This window comes from Stenella coeruleoalba (genome assembly GCF_951394435.1).
Source record: "Stenella coeruleoalba genome assembly, chromosome: 1".
Taxonomy (NCBI): Eukaryota; Metazoa; Chordata; class Mammalia; order Artiodactyla; family Delphinidae; genus Stenella; species Stenella coeruleoalba.
The window spans coordinates 37,341,528-37,365,917 of record NC_137169.1 but is presented as its reverse complement, the minus strand read 5'-3'; the positions used below and the strand labels follow the sequence as shown (position 1 = coordinate 37,365,917).

The 24,390-nt window shown below is 45.6% G+C and overlaps 2 protein-coding genes across 2 annotated transcripts in view; one reads left to right on the top strand and one right to left on the bottom strand.

The window, feature by feature from the left end:
• Positions 1–8,018: 8,018 nt before the first annotated feature.
• Positions 8,019–17,918, bottom strand: AKR1A1 (aldo-keto reductase family 1 member A1). The gene is made up of 9 exons (XM_079903885.1): positions 17,575–17,918; positions 12,866–12,952; positions 11,026–11,145; positions 10,703–10,854; positions 9,911–10,106; positions 9,379–9,578; positions 9,033–9,105; positions 8,795–8,881; positions 8,019–8,177 (listed from the first exon to the last, which is right to left on the bottom strand). Exons 1-9 carry the CDS (start codon positions 17,764–17,766, stop codon positions 8,112–8,114), a joined length of 1,173 nt encoding a protein of 390 aa, XP_079760011.1. The 5' UTR covers positions 17,767–17,918; the 3' UTR covers positions 8,019–8,111.
• Positions 17,812–24,390, top strand: part of PRDX1 (peroxiredoxin 1) — a 46,005-nt gene continuing 39,426 nt past the window's right edge. Inside the window, exon 1 of the mRNA XM_079903905.1 lies at positions 17,812–17,927. The gene's annotated coding sequence lies outside the window, so the exon portion shown is untranslated. The remainder of the gene's footprint in view (positions 17,928–24,390) is intronic.

The window sequence follows — 24,390 nt, the reverse complement described above, 5'->3', positions numbered from 1 at the left end:
TACTTAATCTTAACAGCAACGCTACTAGTGACAACGGTGTTATCCGTCCCATTTGGTAGAAATAGAAACCAAGGTTCAAAGAAGGTATGACTAGCTCAGAAGGTTGCAAGACAAGTCATTTATGGGAAGCAGTGTGCCTCATTTTCTGCAACTCGCTGAGTGGAAGATAATTGCACTTCCTCACATCTGGAGCATAATCCATTGCCTTCCACCATGGCCTTGCCTACAAAGGTCAGAACAAGAATTTTATTTCCGTCCAGGTTCAGACATACTGAGAAAGATTCTTGGGGAGGATTCTTATTCCAGTCTGTCAAGACTCAGGCAGTTTGAAATATTTAGGGATAAAGACCTGGACCTGCGGGCTTCCCTGGTGGCACAGTTAAGAATCCGCCTGCCAATGCAGGGGACACAGGTTCAATCCCTGGTCCGGGAAGATCCCACATGCTGTGGAGCAGTTAAGCCCCTGCACGCCACAGCTACTGAGCCTGCGCTCTAGAGCCCGCGTGCCGCAACTACTGAAGCCTGCGTGCCTAGAGCCCGAGCTCCACAACAAGAGAAGCCACCACAATGAGAAGCCCGTGCAATGCAATGAAGAGTAGCACCCGCTCGCGGCAACTAGAGAAAGCCCGTGTGCAGCAACACAGCCAAAAATAAATAAATACATAAATAAGTTAATTTAAAAAAAATAAAAAGAAGCAGTTAGACCTTCTAAATCATCTTCCCCAGGGCAATGGAAAACTGGAAGTTTATTTTTTGGAGAGGGTAAAACAAAAAGGAGGTTAAACTGAGAGAAAGTTGAGGGTAGAAGAAGTATATGGAAAAGACAGGGATTAAATGAATGATTACATACAAAACACTGAGATCTTGTGATAGACTCCTAGTTGTCTTCCAATATCGATTTTTCTCTCCTATAGTAGTAATAGAACCCTGATTCTTATTTATTTATGCATTTATTTTAGTGCATAACCCCCAGAATAAAAACCAAAATTGTCAATGTCCCCTGGAACTAGAAGTGCTCGCATGATGACACTCTGGTCAATGGAAAGTGAACAAAAGCAATTTGTGCATCTTCCATATAGTGATATCAAAGGGAAGGGGCTTCTCTTTTCAGAAGGTGAGGTGGTGAACTAACTTGGACCAAGTCAATCAGGGCAATGCACCAGGAATGACAAATTAGTAAGATGCCTAGGTTCCTAGCATCACAGAGCCACCATACAAGCTCTGGTCTGCTTACTCCAAAAATGTTATATAAGAGTGAAATAAACTTCTTAAATATATCCATCATATATTAAGCAACAACTATAAGAATTTCAGAAGAAATAGAGATAAGTCAACAATTGTAGCTGAAATTGTGACTCATGTCACTCAGAAACAAGCAGACGAAAAAGTAAGCAGAGATAGAGAAGACATGACTAATATTATTAATATGCTCTAGTGACTAAATATATAGAAATCTATGCTCAAAAATCAGCAAATACACATTACATTCAAACATCATAGATCACTTACAGAAATGGACCATTATTAGGCCACAAAGAAAGCCTCAATACATTCTAAAGAATCATTATCATTTTCATATAGACCATCTTCTCTAACCACAAAGCTTTATTGCACTGCAAATTAACATTTATATATTGTATAAATAAATAGCCCTTGGGTTAAAAAATCATGAAGGAAGTTAAATACTTAGAGCTGAATGACAATAAATACACTACATGTTAAAATTCATAGGACAAAAAAAATTCATAGGACACAGATAAAGCTGTATTTTGATGAATTATAGCTTTCAAAAAATTTTATCAGGAAACAAATAGAAAAATTGCTCAAAGAATTCAACTCATGAAGTTAGAAAAAGAGCAAGAGAGAGATCTCAAACAAGAGGGGAAGTACATAAGGAAGATAGGGCAGAAATCAAGAGAGAAATAAAAGATTAACTAGAAACTGGTTCTTTGAAAAAATAAAAATATATAGACAGAAAAATATAGATAGCAAATGCAAAATAGAAAATGCAGAAGAAATAACTACAGAAATCATAGACACAATGGAAAGATAATTGTATTAAGAATAATTATATGCTGGGACTTCCCTGGTGGTGCAGTGGATAAGACTCTGTGCTCCCAATGCAGGGGGCCTGGGGTTCGATCCCTGGTCAGTGAACTAGATTCCACATGCATGCCGCAACTAAGACCCAGTGCAAACAAATAAATAAATAAATATTGAAAAAAAAGAATAATTATGTGCTAATAAATTTGAAAACCTAATGGAGTGATCCTAGAAATAAACAAAGTGTCAAAATTGGCACAAGAAAAAACAGACCTTAAGTAGATCAATAAATAATAAACATTTGAAAATGGTAGTCAGACGTCCCACCATTCCCCCCAAATGCCCAGATGGTTTTATAGGTGAGGTTAACACATTTTCAAGAAACATTTCCATACGTAGAAAAAAAGCAAAAACTTTTCTAGGATAATAATAGAACTCTGATTTTTATTAATAAGATTTAGGGAAGACTTTCAGTTAAAGATGGTGGGTTGAACACATACATTTATGTATAGCAAAAAATTAAAAAAAGAAAGAATTAATGTAGTCTTTTTTTTAATTTATTTTATTTATTTTATTTTTGGCTGCTTTGGGTCTTTGTTGCTGCACGCAGGCTTTCTCTAGCTTCGGCGAGCGGGGGCTACTCTTCCTTGCAGTGTGCGGGCTTCTCATTGCAGTGGCTTCTTTTGTTGCGGAGCACGGGCTCTAGGCACGCGGGCTTCAGTAGTTGCGGCACACGGGCTCTAGAGCGCAGGCTCAGTAGTTGTGGCGCACGGGCTTAGTTGCTCCACGGCATGTGGTATCTTCCTGGACCAGGGCTCGAACCCGTGTCCCCTACATTGGCAGGCGGATTCTTAACCACTGCACCACCAGGGAAGTCCCAATGTAGTCTTTTTTATTTTTTTAAGCCGTGCAGTACAGCATGTGGGATCTTAGTTTCCTGACCAGGGATTGAACCCATGCCCCTGCAGTGGAAGCACAGAGTGTTAACCCCTGGAACTCCAGGGAATTCCCAAAGGTAATGTAGTCTTGATTCCAGAAATAGGAAAATATAAAAAATAAAACTGTAAGCCCCTTTCACTTATGAATGTCACTGCATACATCATAAATAAAATATTAGCTAACTGTACTAATTAAGACAGGGTAGGGACTTCCCTGGTGGCCCAGTGGGTAAGACATCACACTTCCAAGGCAGGGAGCCCAGTTTTCATCCCTGGTCAGGGGACTAGATCCTACATGCACACCGCAACTAAGAAGTTTGCACGTCGCAGCTAAGAATCCCAAATGCTGCAACTAAGACCCGGCGCAGCCAAAATAAATAAATAAAATTTTTTTTAATTAAGAGAAAAAAAAGACAGGGTAATTTTTGCTGTGGTAGCAAGTAAACCCAAAACTTCAGCGGCTTCATTCAATAAGATTCAGTTTCCACTCTTACTATATTTTCATCTCAGGTCAGCTGGAGGCTTTGCTCTGTGTCATCCTCATTCTGGGTCTCAAGCTGATGGAACAGCAACCATAAATAATATAGAGTATTGCTTGTCACTGTTTCAGAGGGTAAGAGAGAATATGTTGGAACTCACACTTGTTCTTAAAGCTTTCACCCGGAACCAACACATAATCACTTTTTTTTCCATTGGCCAGCACAAGTCATGTTAATATCTCTGGAATACTAGAGTAAAGCTTTAATGCAAAAAATGACACCCTGGATCTCCACAAATAGAAGTATCATCTACCTCTGTTGTGGCAGAATTGAATGGCTCTTGACCTCATGATGATAGCTCAAGGTGATGTTTACACTGTTGTCAACACAAGTCATTAAACTATAAAGTGAATTAGAAAGAAACATCCCTAAAATTAAAGAAACAGTCTTGGTTCTCCACTCCATTGAGAGAGAAACAACTGTTTAATTAATTCAGGTAGATCCTGGATGTAGGGAAATGAAACAGAATGAGATTTAAATGTAATTAAATGTGTGTTAATTATCCTGGCAAAAATATATGCTCTCCATGTATTCATTATACTAGCTGAGGCTTGCTTGTCATGTTGTATAAAACAACCTATTAAAACCTCAAAAGGCCAAAGGCCCAAGAGGTAGTGAAACAAAACAAAGACACATCTGGACAGGCATATTTATAGCCTTATGAATATACAGATGTCAAAGTGCAGATGATCCTCAAAGAGGAAAATCAACGGAACTTGTCATGAACATTCTAGAAGTTAACATCTCAAACCAATAAAGTGATTTTCAATGTTTTAATTCTTTGGACAAATATCAGGACTCCTTCATAGATCACATTTTCCTGGACAAATACTGTGACCTCTTTCATATGTATGTTATCAGTCCCCTTTCATCAAGTATTCTTTTTTGGTTTGCCAGACTTTTTTATTTTTTTAGTATAGTTGATTTACAATGGTGTGCCAATCTCTGCTGTACAGCAAATGACTCAGTTATACACACATATACATTCTTTTTTTTTACATTCTTTTCCATTATGGTTTATCACAGGATATTGAATATAGTTCCCTGTGCTATACAGTAGGACCTTGTTTATCTGTTTGCCAGACTTTGACTACAAGGTTCATATTCTCTCTCCTACATAATGTCACAAGGTCTCAGTTTTCCTACTTGACTGTGAGATATCCCCTCCTCCCTGCAGACTGCAGGGCAGTTTCTGAAAGGGGTCTTAGATTGTACTTGTGTACAAAAAATTTTGATGTAAGGAACGGGAGTGTGGTGGTGCTAGCCTCTGGCTGGTAAGCACTCCCTTCCTCTAGAATGTAGTCTAATAAAGGCAAATCTCATTTTAAAATCTGAGTTTGTGGTCTTTTACTCAAAACAATCATATAAAGAATCCTTTTTGCAAAAATACTTAAGGACTTCATAGTTTTCCCAAAGGCCTTCCTTAATACTTTGATAAGCCAAATATCCTCTTTTGAAGTCTAGTGTCTTCATCTTTGATTTTCTTTCCCAATTAACTGTCAGATCCTCACTTTTCGATAGCTTTGGGTATGATAAGTTTCTAACATCACTTCCATTGCTTCATAAAGTACTGTTAACTTTTGCAAGATTTGCAATTTCACTTTTCACTGGATGTGCACTGTACTGCCCAGTGATTTAGACAAAGATGTCAACAGAGAAATGCTAATGTTAAGCACGGTGAGATGTTTGAGTTAAGAATAATTTCTAAGTAGTCAACTTATTAGTGAATAATTTGATGTTATGACAACTTTCACTTCCTGATATGAGCTGAATTGTGTCCTCCCTCCTCAAAATCATATACTTAAGTACTCACCCCTAGTACCTCAGAATGTAACTGTATACGGAGACAGGGTCTTCAGTTAAAATAAGATCATTAGGATGGGCCCTACTCCAATATGACAGCCTTATAAGAAATTTGGGCACAGGGAATTCCCTAGCAGTCCAGTGGTTAGGACTCCACGCTTTCACTGCTGGGGCCCACGCTTTCACTGCTGGGGCCCAGGTTCGATCCCTGGTCAGGGAACTAAGATCCTGCAAGTCATGTGGTGCAGCCAAAAAACAAAACAAAACAAAGAAACAAAAAAAGAAATTTGGACACAGATGTGCACAGAGGGAAGACAATGTAAAGTCACAGGGAGAAGATGTCCATCTACAAACCAAGGAGAGAGGCCTGGAACAAACCCTTCCCTTATGCCACTCAGAAGGAACCAATCCTGCTGATGCTTTAATCTCAGATTTCTAATTTCCAGAACTGTAAGAAAACAAATTTCTGTTGTTTAAATCACCCACTCTGTGGTACTGCTATGGCAGCCCCAACAAACTAATACATTTCAAACTCATGTTACCTCATAACTGTGGGTTGGATCGTGAAAGGGTATAAGGGAGCTATGGAATCATATAGCAAGCCACCTGGGGAGGGTGAGATCAGGAAAGATGTTCCAGAGGAAGTGACAGCTAAACTGAATATTTAAGTAATAGATGTTCATCCAACAGTAGGCTAACAGGTGGATTGTTCCAGGTAGAAAGGACCACAGACAAAAGATTAACTTCTCAGGTTGGTAGATGCAAACTATTACATTTAGAATCGATAAACAAGGTCCTAATGTATAGCACAGGGAACAATATTCAATATCCTGTGATAAACCATAATGGAAAAGAATATTTAAAATAATAGTGTATGTGTATAACTGAGTCACTTTGCTGTACAGCAGAGACTGGCACATTGTAAATCAACTATATTTCAATAAAATAAAATAAAAAGACTAACTTCCAACATGCCTCCCTACAACCACTTGGCCTCTCCCGTTGCGGAGCACAGGCTCCGGACGCACAGGCTCAGCGGCCATGGCTCACGGGCCCAGCCGCTCCGCAGCATGTGGGATCGTCCCGGACCGGGGCACGAAGCCGTGTCCCCTGCATCAGCAGGCAGACTCTCAACCAACTGCGCCACCAGGGAAGCCCCCCTGCAACCACTTTTTATCGTACTAATCCATTTTCCCCACTGCAGTAGCACTGTACTTCTAAAACACAAATCATGCCATGTTATTCCTGCTCAAAACTCTTACATGGCTTCCTGCTTCATTCAGGATTAAAAAGCCTAAAGTCTTGGACTTCCCTGGTAGCACAGTGGTTAAGAATCCACCTGCCAATACAGGGGATACGGGTTTGAGCCCTGGTCCGGGAAGTTCCCACATGTCACGGAGCAACTAACCCCGTGCGCTCTAGAGCCCACAAGCCACAGCTACTGAAGCCCGCGCGCCTAGAGCCTGTGCTCCACAATGATAAGCCATCACAATGAGAAGCCCGCGCACCGCAACGAAGAATAGACCCCGCTCGCTGACACTAGAGAAAACCCGCGCAGCAACAAAGACCCAACGCAGCCAAAAATAAATAAATAAATAAATGTATAAATGTATTAAATAAAATTAAAAACCTAAAGTCTCCTAGGCCTTACATCACCAGGTCCCTACCTTATTCCAGCATTGTTTCATGCCATTCCACCCCTGCTCACTTTCAGTTTGTCACAAAGACTTTTCTTTAGGTTTTTCCAACAACTTCTTTCAGTTTCAAGGCTATCCAATTTGCATGGAACACTATTACCACTCTCACCTCTTTTAACTAATTATTCTCTACTCATCCTTCAGATCTCAGCCGATTAAATCAGTAAGCTTCTCACTCTGCGCTTTTTCATAGCACTTCTTCCAACTGTAATTAAACTAATTACACCATTACTTAGTCTGTCTCAAGTAAACTATAGGGACCTATGTGTCTTGATTATAGCTATATCCCCAGAGTCTCGCATCGTGACCAAGTACTCCATAAATATTTTCTGAATGAAGAGCAATGGTTCAACTAGAAAACTAAAATGAGTTTTGTGACCGGAGTTTAGAGGGATTTTCCAAAAACCCTGCTAAAAACCCAAAACTTCAGTCTCTAGTGGGACCACAAAATATATAAGATAGGACCTTAGGTACAGTGACAAACTTTGGTGCTGACTCTGCCTCCTTCAGGTAGCCTATGCACACTGACTATAGTGTCTGAGAGAAAAAGACCCTGTCCCCAGTTTTGCTGATTTTCCAAGCTGGGACTCCCAAACTTCAGAATGTAAGTTTTGTTGGCTCTTCATATTCTTAAATCTAGGCACTGACTAGATGGGTGGCGGGATGCAGGAACTCAAGACCCATGCCCAGAAGTGTGAAGAAACCACAGGATTCTCGCTGCCCTGATCTCAGTCCGTAAGTGACCAATTTTTGGCATTCCCACTAAGACTACACTGGGATGGCATGTAGTGCTAAGAGATGCCTCTAGGTGGCGCTACTCCACTAATACACCTTATAATTTATGAAGGCGGACATGGAATTCAGCTACACACTGGTTTCTCCAGAATCAAGAAAGATAAGGGAGTTTGGACTCATCGCAGGTCACACCCAGCATCCGTAAAAGAAACTGTTTCCATATCAGGTCTGACCAGACAAATAAGACAAGCAAGTATCATGGATGGATACTCCAATGGCTTTATTAACTCCTTCTTTCTGGGGATGGCAGGACGTTATAGCTGGAGAGATGAAAAGGAAGCCAGGAAGCTGTGGTCTCAATATGGGTCACTGAAGGGGTAGAGAGGGTGACCTGCATCTCTCGGGACCCTCTTCCCATCCACCTGGAAAGAGAAACAGATGACTCCATTAGTAGGAGCTGACATTCCAAAGACCCAGAACATCTTTTCCCAAGAATCTTACTCAACAGCCTCACCTGTGTACAGCACTATGACAGATGGCACAGACTGAGGCTAGGGCCTCAGAGAATGCCACAGTACCAAGAGCATTCCAGCACCAAACCCACAGCCTGGTACGTGGCTGACCCTGCCCCTAAGAGTTTGCAGTCTCAGCTGGGATAATGAACTCTTTATTTCCCTATGTGCAACAGGGAAACCTCTAACAAGGTTGAGAATGTCCCATTCATATCATTTACTGGGTAATTGTTATGTGTCAGGAACTGGGATCTTTTTACACATAGGAAGCTGAAGGTTGGAGAAGTTAAATAACTTGTTCTAGGTTACAAGGTATCGAGATGCAGGACTGGAACTCACAGGCTACATGCCTTATCCCTCACCCAGACTACTTCCCGGAGCTCAGTAAAGAAAAAAGAGCCCACTGTGTCCAGGACAGCAATCCTACCAACAACATCCTGTGACCAGGAAGGTTGAGGCCAGACTTAGGGCAGAATCCTGCCCCAAATCTCATATTCCCTGCCTCTGGGGGGGTGATACACACTCACCGTAAGCATGGGCACGATGAATCGCAAATTTTTATTCAGGGCATCCAGCTGCTTCATCTCCTCCAGGCTAAAAGTGAAGTCAAACACCTGGGGATGGGAGGCGGGGGCGGGTGGTCAGGAAAGCCAGTTTTGCGAGTGGAAGTTGGGATTCCAGAACAATGCCTTCTTAGCCAAACAGTCAGGGCCAGACTGTGTCCCAATGGACTAAAGAAGACAGGACAGACACATCACCAAGTACCTGGATGTTCTGAAGGATATGGGAAGGTGTGACACTCTTGGGGATGCAGCTCACTTTCCGCTGGACCTGCCACCTGAGTGGGGAATTGAGGTATAGATGAGGAAGTGGAGTCAGTACACATAAGCACTTTTTTTTTTTTTGGTCCTCCATGCAGTCTTCTCTGAGCTCCTGGAACCCCTGAGCCTCACTGGAATAGGGAACATGCCTCAGAGTGGCCTCTCCCCAGATGACACGGCAGGATTCTCAGCCTCATCCAGGCATTTGGATAAGGAACCCCTCAACCCTTGCCTCCCAACCCAGAAGCCTTCTCCCTAACCTGACTATCTTTCCCCAAGATTGCTCATACCTGAGCAAGATCTGAGCTGGAGACCGGCCATACTTTTCAGCCAGTGCCAGGACCACTGGCTCCTCAAGCAGGACAGGCTCATCAGGATCACGCCAAGCACGATCAGAGGAGCCCAGGGGGCTATAAGCAGTCACCTCCAGGCCACGTGCTCGGCAGTGGGCAATCAGCTCATTCTGAGCCATGTATGGGTGGCATTCCACCTGAGCCAAGAAACAACCTATCATCATGAGGTGGCCACAGCCAGCTTGCTGGCCCCACCCAGACATGCACATCCTGACCAACCCTGCATCGCTGACCCCCTGCTTCCCCTCAACCTGCTTTTCTCACTCTCTAGACAGTTTTCCACTATTTCATTCTCTTCCCACACTTCAATGCCCTTCCTTAAGCAGAGGATTTCTGCACCACACTTCTGACAACTTTCTGGCCATCTCTCTGAAGTAGACCCATCATCTGCTCACTCATGCTCATTTACACACACACACACACACACACACACACAGCCCCCAAACCAACTGATCTTTGCTGTGTTCACCTGCAGGACAGCTGGGCGCACAGAGGCCACACTGAGCACATCATCGATCTGCCGACTGCTGAAGTTGGACAGGCCCAGTGCCCGCACCAGCCCTTTAGCCACCAGTGCCTCCAGAGCCTTCCAGGTCTCCTTGTAGTGGGTGGAGTCATAGCGTATAGTCCCATCAGCATTCTTAGGAAAGGGGTTGTCACCCCGCCTGAGTGAAAGACGGCCCCCCCGCTGTGGGCACAAATGCCAGGCTCCTGCCTACCTGCCCGTCTAGCCATGCTACATCCCATGATCCAAGCCCAGAAAGGGTAAAGGGCCAAGAATGAGAAACAAGCATGGTTTTTCACCTTTCCAGGTCATAACCCAAGTGTTAACTCTATATGGAATGCCCATCCCCCCTCTTCTTCTTCCTAGACACATTATACCTCCTCTCCTCTGGAAAGTCTTCCTTAACTCCTTTCACCTCGGGGAGTTGCATGCCCCTGCAGCCTTCTCCAAGCACAGAGCACAGAGCTGATGGTCGGCTCCTCTCACACCCTCTGTGGGAGCTTACTCTACTGCAACCCCAGGGCCTAGGTCAGCAGAAGCTAGTACGTTTCCCAAATGTACAAAGGCAGCAGGAGGGACCACCCATGTACCCCCTAGGATACACACCATGTGAGGCTGCACTCCTTTTTTGTAGCTAAACTGTAGCAGAAAAGGCTGAGTGTTCCTCTCCTGTTCTGCTACTGTGACTTACAAAAGGTTACTAACATGACTCTGCCAACCCCTGATTCCCTGGATGAAGACTCTGGCAAGGCTCACTCAAAGGCATAAGGCCAGTGCACCAGGTACAGGTCCAAATACTCCAGCTGGAGGTCAGCGAGTGTCTTCCGGAGGGCAGGCTCCACATCCTCAGGGTGGTGCTTCGTGTTCCACAGCTTGGAAGTCACAAACAGCTCCTCCCGAGGCACCAACTAGTACAGGGGGCAGGGTCCATAGTTAGAAGAGCCACGGGCACCCAATCTCACCCACCCTCATCTCTGGGAGAGGAATTAGAAGGAAGCTGATGCCAGATCCCTCTCGCCAGGCCTCAGCCCCAGCCTCTGAGTTTTCTCACCCCACCCCTCTGTAGCCCCAGTCCTCACCTTGCCAGGTCCCACATTCTCCTTCAGGGCCTCCCCAATCTCAGTCTCGTTGCCGTAGATAGCAGCACAGTCAATGTGGCGGTAGCCTATACTCAAGGCATACTTAATAACTGCTTTTACCTGCCAGGTGAGAAAAGCAGAAGTTTTAGCTCTGTTGGTCTGGACCAGAAACTGCCCTCCCGAGGGTCACTGATGCGGGGAGGGGGCAGGAATTTACCACTGCAGTCATCCATGCAGTGGAAGTGAGAAGATGGCTCTAGTCTCGGGGACCAGAAGTCTCTTCAGAGACCCCAAACCCTTTGTCCCCACCCCACTAACCTCCAAGGTTCCTTCCAAGCAATCTCAGCAGGGCCCAGCTAAAACAAACAATGTGTTCTCACCTAGATGTTCAGAAGGTGGATGGACACATTGACACGGGACAGAAGGCAGAAGTGTAGTCATGGAGACAGGTCCCCAGCCCTGGGGAGCTGTTTAGGGAAACATGATACACAGGTAAATAGTTCCCAGGGCAAAGCCACATGGAGAGAGACCCTTAGGAAGCCATGTAGACCAAGAGAGCTCAGGCGAGCAGAAGAGGTGAGGGGGGAGAAAATGAAGGAAGGCAGAGAAGTGAGATGGAAGCTGGGCCCAGAGTCCCCCGCCAGAAGAGAAGCAAGCAGATACCAAGGAGGAGGACAGGTCAGTCAATTTGTTAAAAACCAGACTCACACAGCATTAGGAGCAGAACCAAGGGTGCCAGGCCCCTGCCACTCAAGATCCCCATTTAGGTGTAGCTCTTACTATCCAGACATATGCCCCTCACACCTGACCCTACTCCTGCCGCTCCATACCCTTCCCCATCCCCTCCATCCCTGCCCCCAATCTTGGCCCTGGCTCTAGTTGTCACCAACTGCCTTCATCTAGCTCCTGGACTTGCCCCAGGCCATGTCAGTGCCTGCCTACAGAACCAGCCTCCTAGGCAGCTGTAGGAAGGAAAGCAAAGGTAAAAAAGGCAGAGTTCATCCAGCCACACCAGCCTAAATTCCAGAGAGAAGAGGCCATTCTCCTTGCCAGAGTCCCTCCCAAACTTCTCTAAACTCTGACTCAGATTCCAAGCACAAGGAACAAGTCCTGAGGAGATGCTCCACCCCAGGTGCAAGCTGAATCTCTACCTGTGTCAATCTAGAAAAACAGGTCTCTCCTCCTAGGCTCCCTGGGCTGGAAGGGTCTACACCAGGGGTTGCTAAACTCTAGCAGTTTTCTTTTGGTTTTTTTTGGCCCTTGAGCTAAGAATGATTTTTATATTTTTAAATAGTTACATAAGTACATAATCACCTCCATTTTGCAAACTGTCTAACAAAATCTAAATTATTAACCACCTCGTTCTTTAAGAAAAAGTTTGCTGACCTTCAGTCTAAACAGTTGACCTAGTTATTCTTTAAACCCTAATACCTGCTGTGTGCCTACCTCTGGCCTCAAGGAACCCAGCGTGGAACAGGAGACATGATCACAGCACAGGGTGATAAGTGGCATATTAGGGGTCAGCATAAGGCCAGGCACAGAGGGGTCCCATGCCTTCACAGCAGTGCAGGTCCAGTCAGCGAAAGGGCTCCTTCCTACACTCTAGGCAGTGCTGGGCCCCTCAACCACTCCTCTGAATCAGCTGTGGAAGCCAAGTGCTCACTGCTGGTCCCTTCTTCCCTTGTTTCTTCCCACTGCCCTCCAGGCTCAGCCCACCTGAGGTGAAGTATAGTCGGCGGGTGGGGGTGCTGCTAGAAAAAACACAGACACCCTCTCCTGAATAGTGCCTTTTCCCGAGCAGAGGAGCAAGAAGCCCCCCTCCTAACCTCCCATCCCTCACCTGGCCAGGCTCACTCTTCCAGGTGCCCAGTCCAATCAGGGGCATCTTCTGTCCAGTGTGCAGGATACAGGAAGCCGCCATTGCCCCCTGAAACACAGATGGGAAGAGAATGGTATGGGGTCAGTGCCGTTGCTTGGGCCCACTGATCAAGACTCCTGTAAAACAGGAAGGGGGCACAGGGGTGATAGGAGAAAAAACACAGAGTCATGTGTATATGCCTATGAGCTGAGACGAGGTGCCTGGAACCACGCAAAGCCAGTAACTCCTGGACAAACACTAACGGGACCACCAGCCTGGATGCCCTTCTTCCATCAGGCTAAAGTTCTGCTTAAAGAGCTCTAAAACCTAAAAACAAAGGCGAGGTGGCTTCCCAGAAGTACCCAGCCTTAACTACATGAGGTCTCAAACCACTGTAAGACAGACAAAGGCCTTTATGAGACAAAGTGAGACCAGGTGACAGAACTGGCTCAGGAAAGGGTCCCTTTTCAAAGGATGAAATGAATGTTCCCAGGAGGTTGTCAGAACTACAGAGACTTTGAGTCCCTCTTTCAGAGGTCTGATTGGCCATGCTGCTAGGCCTGAGTACGGTCTTACAAGAGAAGTATACTATTTTTTAGATGAAAAAAACAGGCTCAGAGAGGTAAAATTATTTGCCCCAAATCAACAGCTAAGTGGCAGAGCCAACTATTCAAGGAGAAGCTGATGGTAAAGGCGGGAAAAGGCAAGTAAACACAGACCTATAAAATACATGTGCATGTACACTGTGCTACAGAAAAGCAAATGACTTCTGTAGGGCAAGAACCAGGGAATAATGACACTGGCTTTTAAGAATTAGTTGGGACAGTCCCAAGAGTCAAGGGTAAGAGTCTTTCCAGGAAGAGGAACTAGACACAGGACTTCAATGCAGCAGAAAGCAGGAAATTACAGATACATGAAAATTTCTAACTGAACGAAGCAGGTGGGTGATTGAAGCAACCCTGTTTGGAGAGCTATGAAAATCAGAAGTCTCCAAATGGGGAACTTCCCTGGTGGCGCAGTGGTTAAGAATCCTCCTGCCAATGCAGGGCACAAGGTTTCAATCCCTGGCCCAGGAAGATCCCACATGCCACAGAGCAACTAAGCCCATGCACCACAACTACTAAGCCTGCACTCTAGAGCCCGCGAGCCACAGCTACTGAAGCCCGCATGCCTAGAGCCCGTACTCCGCAACAAGAGAAGCCACCGCAGTGAGAAGCCCGCACACCACAAGGAAGAGTAGCCCCCCCCCACCCCCGTTCGCCGCAACAGTACAGAAAAGCCCGTGCGCAGCAACAAAAACCCAACTCAGACAAAAATAAATAAATAAGTAAATAAACTTATTAAAAAAAAAAGAGTATTATGGTAGAGCAGGTAACTGGACAAGTTGTAACTATAACCAACACACCAAAATTGTCTTTCCTAATACTTCTGACTCAGGAAGAATTTTATAGTCTAGCATAACCTTATGGAGACTACCCTTTCTGCTAAAACAAAAACAGAAAGAAAAACGTTCAACCTGGGCAGCAAACCACAGACCACTGAAGGCAATACTCTTCATTACCAAACTTCCCAGGGACACCAACCTGCCCAGGGATCAGGCAAACATGTCTGGACTTCACAGGAGGAACTAGCCTGCTAGCTGCTACCAGGGTCTGTGGCTGGTTTCCTGGGCTTGATCAACCCATGACCTGTTGACCTCTCCCAGATTTACCAGAACACAAGGGATGGCTCTGAAATTACACCCAGGCTGAAGAGTATGAACAAAAACCTGGCCTCAGGGGAAAAGGAAGAAACCTCATGCTTGCCTCTCCCTTTTGCTTGTGAAACTGAAAACCAAAAAGGCTAAGCCTTGAGGTGGCGGACTGGTCCCAAGGCGTGCAGGTGCCCTGTGACTATTCAGCAGTTCCCTCCTGAAGACTGGAGTGCTCAGCCTGCCACTGAAGACTGGTCTGCAGCTCCCACTGCTCAGGCCACTGAGTGGGTAGGAACAACCACTGAGTGGTCTTAAGCTGTTCTTCCACAAACTCTTAAAATGGAAATAGGTTGACGGAAAATAAACAGTTTCTGAAAAAAAAAAAAAAAGGCTAAGGCTTGGAGGGGCAGGAATCATAGAGGTAGAAACGGCAAACACAGATCTGCAAAGAACAAGAGCTCCAAAGGACAGAACAGAAGGCAGAAGACAGATGTTTTCCTCTAGGACAGGAAGTCATCCTCTACCAGCTCCTGACTTCCTCATCTTCTGCCTGGTGCCACAGCCTTTCAGCCAGCCCTGCATTAATAGGCTCTGAGCTTGTCAGCATCTGCCTAGCTGGACCTCTGGCAGAATTCAGAACCCTCATGTTATCTTGGGAGAGGTTCTAGATGGAAAAGAGAGAAAAGCTGGGTGTGTGGGGAGAGGCGGGTGAGGTTAGTACCAGGATTCAGGTTTTATTATTCCCAGGTCAGTGCCTAGGTTCCTTCTCTCTGAGGCTCAGTCTTCCTTTCTCAGAGGAGGGCTCTAGAGCTGCCTTGATACAGGAAACTTGAAAACACAGGAAGAAGAGGAAGCAGTATTCATGTGAGTGTTCCCTGGCTGGATGGGCCTTTCTTCTCTGCTCCCCATAAATATTGATGTCCCTCAGGGTTCTGTCCTCAATCCCTTCTCACTCCCTAGTCAAGCTCAAGTCTTCAGTGATCACCTTAATCACTAATTCTTCCCACCCCAGTTCTATATATTCACCTCCCTCTGGACATCTCCACCTGTATATCCTACAGATAAGTGAGACTCAACATGCCCAGAAGTATACTTATCAAGTCCAGCAACACAGCACAGATTTCAAGCTCTGGGGTGGCACAGACCTGGGCTTGAATCTCAGCTCCCCCATTCTAAAGAGATTTTTAAGCACTCTGCACAGTGCCTGACCATGTTCTTCTTTCTGTATACTCTATCTCACCAGGGACTCAAGGCCCTGGGTGACAAGTGTTAAAGCAAACCAGACAACCGGTCTACAGTATAATCCATGGGGGCCTTAAAAAAGCCCTCTAATGTATTTCAGTTTGTTTGAGGCATTTCTGAGTATTATCAGATTAGGGTTTCGACAGGTGATGGGGGGGAGTTTATCTTCTTCTTCTGGTTTCGAAGAAGCCAGGACAGAAAGCCACCTTAAATATGTAGCAGTGGCCAAGATTTGGTCTATCTGGCTGCATTAAAAATCCTGTAAATACTTGTAAATATTACAAAAGACACTGTTTGCTCTAAACTGTAATGTAAAACCTAAGATTGCAATAACACTTCCTGGACTTCTTGATGTATGTGAAAAGAATATATACTTCCTAAATCTTTATCCAGCCTACCTCTGTCCAACTCCAGGGCCACTGCTCTAGCTGTGACCACCCCTCCCAGAACCAGGGATCTCTCTGCTTCCGGTGTGTCCCCTCTCCCCACAAAGCAGTCCCCAAATCTGACCACGTGATTCCCAGGATCTCTTCCAGTAGATCTCTCCTACCCTCAGGATAAGGTCCAGACTTCCTGGTAATACCCTTTATAACCTGGCTCCCACCTCCCCCATCTCTCCACCTCTTCATTTCAGACTCCATATTCCAGGCTTTGCAGAACCAGCCACCATATTTGACTCCAGGCCTCTGCACACTTTCCTTCCCCAAGTCCCACCCTTGCCTGGCTAACTGCAAGTCACCCTTCAGCTAGCAGTTTAAATTTCTGGTTCCTCCCATGTCCTGACAGTTGTGCACATCACTGCATTTGTTTGTTCATTTTCCCTCACAAATCTCGGTACTCCTTGAGGTCAGGGCCTATCATCTACCTAAACCTGTAGCTGCTAGAGTGCCTGCTCCCTCCTCCACCCCACACACAGCGGCAAATGGGGGAGATCTTGTCAGCAGGAGGGGCATTTGATAAAGTCACTGCCTCCATCACCTTCTTCCTTTACTTCTTGGATAACCTGGAAAAAATCATCTCTGGAAAATAACAAAGCATTTACCATCATCTTCGGTAAAAAGAAAAAAAAAAAAAATCCCAGTGACTCCAGAAAGGATGATACTCGGATTGTTCTTGTATTACAGATAAGAAAACTGAGACCTTGGGAAAAGTAACAGGACTGATTAGAATCATCAAGACTCTTCTAAGGGAGGTCCTGCAGCCCAGAGTATGGACAGGCTGAAGGGAGAGTTAATTTATACTAACCCCATCCGGTGAAGGTTCAGATTCCAGTCTCACTTTAACAGAGCACTGGGTCAACAGAAAAACATGCCCTGGCTTTCCCAAACCCAAGGCAGGTGCCTAAGCAAGCGAACCCACACCCCTCCTGCCACTTATGAGAAGCGTCTCTGCAATTCCACATTAAAGCCGGAGTTCCTGAAAAAATCGTGTTGGTGGGTAGACAAAAGGAAGATGGCAACCAAAACTTACTGACAGTATGTGCTGGGAGCTTTAAGAGCTTTATCTCACTTTAACTCTTGTTACATACAGTTCTGATGTAGGAACAGATTTTACCGCTGAGAAAACTGAGGTCCAGAGAAACTGAGAACTTATCCAAGATCATTCAGCGAATAAGAGGAAGCTCAAATCAGAAACCAAGTCGGGCCGCCTCCTCAGCATTTGCTCTTCGCTCTAACCCGGGGGCGGACACATCTGTAGTGAAGGTTCGAGGCCATCTCCACTACGACAAAGATGGGGCAGCAGAAGAGAAACTCACCTCGGCACGAGCACAGGACGTTAGCAGGGAAGTATGGCTTTTCAGCTCAGTCCTGTGCCCTGCTAGCGACCCAATGGGCCTCAGCTTCCGGTATTGGTGAGCAGCAAAAAACTGGCCTGAGATTGGACACCGGGACTTAAGTCTGGCGGTGAGGAAGAAGCTCCTCCCAGAGGAGGGGCTGGGGCCGGGCATTCAACATCACGCGCAGTGGTGAACCCCGCCCCTGTCCCCAGAAACAAGCTGGGGAGTGGACGCCTCAGCTGGGGGGCTGCACCATCTCTTCCTCAGGACGCTGGTGGGTGGATTGGCGGAGTCTGGGCATACTCCACAGCGCGAGTTTGGAGAACTCCCGGGTGAGTGAAGCCTGCGCCGACGGCCAAGTAAGCGGCCTCGGAGGCGGGGCCAGGGGGCGCCTCTGCCTGGCCCATATTGCAGCGCGCGCCCCCTCGAGGCCGCTCTGGGCAACTTCTGCTCGTTCTGCGGCCAGAGGGAGGAGACCCCGGCTGCCACGTGGTGACTTATGCAGTCGACTCCCCCTAAGGACTACAGGCCCCCCTCTGATCTGTTCTCTTCCTTAGAGCCGGGTTGGCCAAGTTCCCTGAAAACACCTAAACTGGTCCCATTATTTGGTCAGGCAAACTGAGGTCCAGAGAACAGCCGCAGCACAGAGGTTGACAGTAACAGGGAAGACCTTGGGACTACAGGCTTCAAGAGGTAAACGTTAGTGCTCTCAGTATCCGGACTGTGGACCCTGGCAGCGCATTTATGTTTTATGTATATTTAGGCTTTATAAACATTAATTTATTGAGTCTTCACAACAATCCTGGAAGGGGAATGTTCTTTTTTATTTTATTTACTGCAAGCCTTTTTATTGAAGTATAGCATACTGGTAAATGGAATATTGCCTGCCATATCAGGAAACAAAGGATGTCGCAATCATCAGCGATTGCAGCTGTGCAGCCGCCACCGAAGGTGAGCTAGTGAGCCCTAAGGGAATTTAGGAAGGAAACAAAGAATACCTGCCATCTAGCAGCCATCAGACTGCAGCCACTCCCTAAGGTGATCCCTGATTTCAAGATACGAAAACACAGGATACTGGCCCCAGATAGCTGAGGTGCATAGCAAAGGCATGATTTCAGTGAGCCCAGACCCTTTCTTGCATCTTCCCATGCAGGGAAAAGCGCTAAATTCCTTAACTTGGGATTTCTGGTTTTCTTTAATTAACGGTAATCTTATGACGTTCTGACTACCTGCCCTTTGTTACAAAGCTCCTATATATCCTAGCTCCCCCCTTGCCTCCTTGGAGCAGTTCTCTCAGTGTTACTTGAGATGCTGCCTTCTGGGCTTGAAGTCCTAAAAACTGCCACCAAATAAAACAACTCTAACTTTTAGTTTGTGAATATTTTTTTAATCGACAATACAGACAGAACAATGCACAAATCTTAAACGTACAACTCTGTGATTTTTTTTTCAACATAACCACCATCCAGATGAATATACAGTATTACCAGCACACTTGAAGCCTCCTGTGAGGAAGGTATTCAGTTCCATTTTACAGACTGTGCAGACTCAGCAAGGTTTCCCTTGCTCAGAGTCACACAGTTATTAAGTTACAGTTTTGTTTTTTGGTGGGTTTTTTGTTTTTGGCTGCGTTGGGTCTTCGTTGCTGCGTGCGGGCTTTCTCTAGTTGCGGCAAGCGGGGGCTACTCTTCTTTGAGGTGCACTGACTTCTCATTGCGGTGACTTTTCTCGTTGTGGAGCACGGGCTCTAGGCGCACGGGCTTCAGTAGTTGTGACACACGGGCTCAGTAGTTGTGGCTCGTGGGCTCTAGAGTGTGGGCTCAGTAGTTGTGGTGCACGGGCTTAGTTGCTCTGCGGCATGTGGGATCTTCATAGACCATGGATTGAACCCGTGTCCCCTGCATTGGCAGGCGGATTCTTAACCACCACGCCACCAGGGAAGTCCCAAGTTACAGTTCTGAGATTTGAAATCCCGTTTGCCATTTAGGCTGAGAGGTGTCTTGAATTGATGTTTTCCTTGGTGGAAGTGGGCAAGAAGCAGATTTGTCCTGGTGTAGCTCTGCCTTTTTCTCCCCTCAACTCCTCCCCCACCCATCTGTACTCCCCCAGTACCACTCTTCCCCATCTTTTTTTTTTTTTTTTTCTTGCGGTACGCGGGCCTCTCACTGTTGTGGCCTCTCCCGTTATGGAGCACAGGCTCCGGACGCACAGGCTCAGTGGCCATGGCTCACGGGCCTAGCCGCTCTGTGGCATGTGGGATCTTCCCAGACCGGGGCACGAACCCGTGTCCCCTGCATCGGCAGGCGGACTCTCAACCACTGCGCCACCAGGGAAGCCCTTCCCCATCTTTTTTTACACCCAGATTACTCCCCACTGTCTCCCAAGTAGGAGTGGTGTCCTGATGGACTAAATGTCCGACATTTCACACCATCTGTCCTCATAAAGACACTCAGATTCCAGCTTATGTGATTGTTACCGAGTCCAAGCTTGCTCTGCTCACCGCACGACAGGCCAATGAATCAGAGGCGAGGTGTTGAGGCAAGGAATACCACTTTATTTGGAAAGCCAGCAGACGGAGAAGGTGTCAGACTAGTGTCTCTGAAAAACTGTCCTATCTGGGCCTGGATGCCAATTTCTTTTGTAGAATCAGAGAGAGAGGGGCAGTGAGGAAGTAAAGCAAAAGGGCCATCAGTCTTGCAAAACATCTCCTGGAATGACCAACCTCCGTGAGGGGATGTGTTAGTTTCTTTTTTCTTGCAGCCACTCACAGGTGGGCATGGTTACCTGAGGCAGGCCATTTATATATGATTATAATAACAAAAGCAACGAAAAGCAAAGGTTAAAGGCAATGAAACAGATCAGACATGGAGTCTGATTTAGCTCTTCCCTGTTACCTGATCAGAATTTAGAATCTCTCAAGTTCATCTTAGCCCAGCAAAGACCATTATAAGCAGGTAGGGCAGGGGGTCCCCAGAGAAAGAGAACTGTTACCAGAAAAACTGGGTTCATCCCTTGGTGGGTGTCAAGCCAAAAGACACAACCAAGCCAAAGATCGGGAGAAGGGAGAATTTATTATTGAAACCTAGCAGGACCCTGTAGGACTCCTGGGTACAAAGCCTTTCTGTTGTCCCCCATTTCTTGTTTGTAGGAAATAGGCTTCATTCAGCCTCCTTGACCTTCCCTAAGTTCCAAAGGGCAGGTTAAAACAGTTTCTAATCAGAGAAGGGAGGAAATGCAGAAACAACAGAGGAACAATCAAGAAATACTAATGCAGCCTTGGGGCAGGGTCCTGGTTCCTCCTCAAGGAATATACATAACAATATTTTTGAGATCTTCTGCAGGAACTAAGACCCCCACCCAGGGAGAGGATAGCAACCTCAGGCTGAGCACAAGATTCCTGGAGCACTGCCTTGTATCTCACCACCAACCAATCAGAAGAAAGCCATACACCCTGCAGCCCTCATCCCAAATTTTGCCTATAAAAAGCTTTCCCCAAAAACCATTGGGGAGTTCAGGGTTTTTGAGCATGAGCCACCCATTCTCCTTGCTTGGTCTTGCAATAGACCTTTCTGTGCTTCAATGTTTGATGTTTAGGTTTATTTGGCCTCACTGTACACGGGGCACACGAACTTTTGTTCAGTCATTATTGCAACAAGTAAAGAGAACAACAGGGATCTTTCCCAAAGCAGAAAGGCAAAGGTTTTGCTGCTCCCTGACAGCAAAAATGGGAACGTTTAAGCTAAGGGCACATGCATATTCATGAAAGGGCTTGGGGGGTCAACAGAGTCCAAACTTTAGTTGATTAAAGTCACAAAAGTCAGAAAATCTCGACATCAGTATCCCTTACGTTCTAACTGATCTGGTGGTTGAGTGCTTCAGGCTAATCTTTTTTTTGTAAAACAGAACTGGAAGTCTTCTCTTTGCTGTTGTTACTCCTCTGGCCTGATAACAGTTTGTTCTTGCATAATTTTGTTCCCTTAAGATCACTAATTACTGAGACCTGTTCAAGGACAAGCACTGTGGCCAGGCTTAGATCACAAAATGGCTTAGGCCATAAAGGACTCTCCCACAATCCACAATCTTCTGCCCCATCTAATGGACTCCCTCCTGCCCACTCCTTCCCCAGATCTGAGACTTTTGCTCTTAGTTCTGGCCACTGGGATTGTTCCATGCAAGGCACAACACTAGCCTTCCAAGAGTTTTCAGAGCAATAGTCATCAAATTGGTGGTATATTGTCTTCTAAAAGAGATCAGCATGAGAACGCACCATCCCTTTTACAATCTTCCTCCTCCGTTTTAAAAGAGACAAACCTCTCAGCCAGCTCATAGGATGCATTGCCCCCGTGTGCATTGAGGCTACTAAACAAAGGAACTTTTGGAAATACTGATGACTCTAATGACTGGATCATAAACCCTTATGCAAGTCATTTCCAATTCTTTGTTTTGAAAACTATTGGTAAAAGCTGATAGACCATTAAAAATAATTTTGCGTGGGCTTCCCTGGTGGCGCAGTGGTTGAGGGTCCGCCTGCTGATGCAGGGGACATGGGTTCGTGCCCCAGTCCGGGAGGATCCCACATGCCGCGGAGCGGCTGGACCCGTGAGCCATGGCCACTGAGCCTGCGCCTCTGGAGCCTGTGCTCCGCAACGGGAGAGGCCACAACAGTGAGAGGCCTGCGTACCGCAAACATATATATATATATATATATATATATATATATATATATATATATATATATATATATATATATATAAAATTTTGCGTGATAGATTTTGTGATTTTTGGAGTGTAACTTGGAAAGAGTTAAAACAGCTAAGTGACATTGCTTTAGAAAGATTTCTATTTTCATCCACTTATTTATGTGAACAAGTTATCTCAATGCTTGTATCTATAAAAATGAAAAGTAAGAATGGAATTGAGGGACTTCCCTGGTGGTGCCGTGGTTAAGAATCAGTTAGCCAATGCAGGGGACACAGGTTCAAGCCTTGGTCCTGGAAGATCCCACATGCTGCGGAGCAACTAAGCCCTTGCACCACAGCTACTGAGCCCGCGTGCCACAGCTACTGAAGCCTGCGTGCCTAGAGCCTGTGCTCCACAACAAGAGAAGCCACCTCAATGAGAAGCCTGTGCACCGCAACGAAGAGTAGCCCCCATTCATCACAACTAGAGAAAGCCACACACAGCAATGAAGACCCAACGCAGCCAAAAATAAATAAATCTATATAAAAAAAAAAGAATGGAATTGCTGTTGAACTCTTTTCATTCTGAAAATAAGTAATATTCATCCACAGGTACAAGAATTAAATGGAGAAAAGAAAAAAAGAACAAAGCCCCAGTCCATCTCATTTTTATGTTTAATAAGTATCAAAACTTGTGCTGTATGTTACTTTGAGCAACTGTGTAATAATAATAGTTGTAATTTTTAAAAACATGATCACAGAACTTAAAATTATATAAATTAATTTATATATTTTGACTGCAGAGAAGGATGATAACTTAAAATTTTCAAGCATAAGAATATGCTATATTAAGACAATATTCTCGAGGTGAGGTGGGAGCATTCTTTGATGTTCTGATTTAACCTCAGTCTTGGCCTCAGCTCTGTCCCTGCATCTCCATAGTGGACATTTCACATGTCCTACTCGCCCTCTTGGAGCTGGAGTACTGAGTAAATGAAATCTGTTATCTGAAGGGAAGATGGAGTACTGGAGTAAATGAAATCTGTTATCTGAAGGGAAGATGGGGAAGACGCTTCTCTGAAAATTTCCCCAGCAGCTGGTGTTCGCTTCCACCAAAACAAGAAAAGCTGCTTCTGCATATTCCTCAATTTTTTGTGAACACCCAGTAGGGTTTATGGAGGAAAAGTCTGCAGAAGTTCATAGGTCTTCACATAGAGGGAAACTGTACTTAATGAGCCTTATCTAGATGAGGCTAGCCTGATCTAGATGATAGAAAATTTTTAAATTAATTTATTTATTTTTTGGCTGCATTGGGTCTTCGTTACGGCATGTGGGCTTTCTCTAGTTGCTGCAAGCAGGGGCTACTCTTCGTTGCAGTGCGTGGGCTTTCTCATTGTGGTGGCTTCTCTTGTTGTGGAGCACGGGTTCTAGGTGCGAGAGCTCAGTAGTTGTGGCCCACGGGCTTAGTTACTCTGCAGCGTGTGGGATTTCCCGGACCAGGGATCGAACCCATGTCCCCTGCATTGGCAGGCAGATTCTTAACCACTGCACCACCAGGGAAGTTCCGGCAGGTGGATTCTTAACTACTGTGCCACCAGGGAAGTCCCTAGATGACAGGATTCTTGACCTCCAGTCTACACCTGAAATATCCTAATGTGATGTGACTTTGGAGGTTCTCCAAGGAGAGGTGAGTGGACTGTGCATACAGGAAAAAATTCATTGTTGTGGCTAGAGGGTAGAATGTGGAAGATTGGATTTTCTGGAAAAGGTCACAGCAGTATTTCTGGCTCATCTGACAGAAAATTGATAATCCCCTTTAAGAGATAGGGTCTATTTCCCCTCTCCTTGAAACTGGGAAGGATTTGTGACTGTTCATTGAAGATAATATGGTTAAACTGTGTGATTTCAGGCTAGTCTAACAAAGGCAATGCAACTTCCACTTGGCCATCCATTCCTCTCTTGGGAAATCTACCTTTGAAATCCAGTCATCATGCTGGGAAGAAGTATCCCAAACTAGCCAACATGGAGACCCCATATGGCAAAGTCTGTGTGCAGAGTACCTAATATTCTAGTTTATAGCCATTATCAACCAGTAGACCTGTGAGGGAACAAGAAC

Coding starts and splice junctions, on each gene's coding strand:
- AKR1A1 (XM_079903885.1), bottom strand. CDS start 17,766: ATGCCCGGCCCCAGCCCCTCCTCTGGGAGGAGCTTCTTCCTCACCGCC. Junction 11,146..12,865: donor GGAAGAGTGAGCCTGGCCAG/GTGAGGGATGGG, acceptor CTCACCTGGCAG/GTAAAAGCAGTTATTAAGTA. Junction 9,579..9,910: donor TGCGCCCAGCTGTCCTGCAG/GTGAACACAGCA, acceptor TTCTTGGCTCAG/GTGGAATGCCACCCATACAT.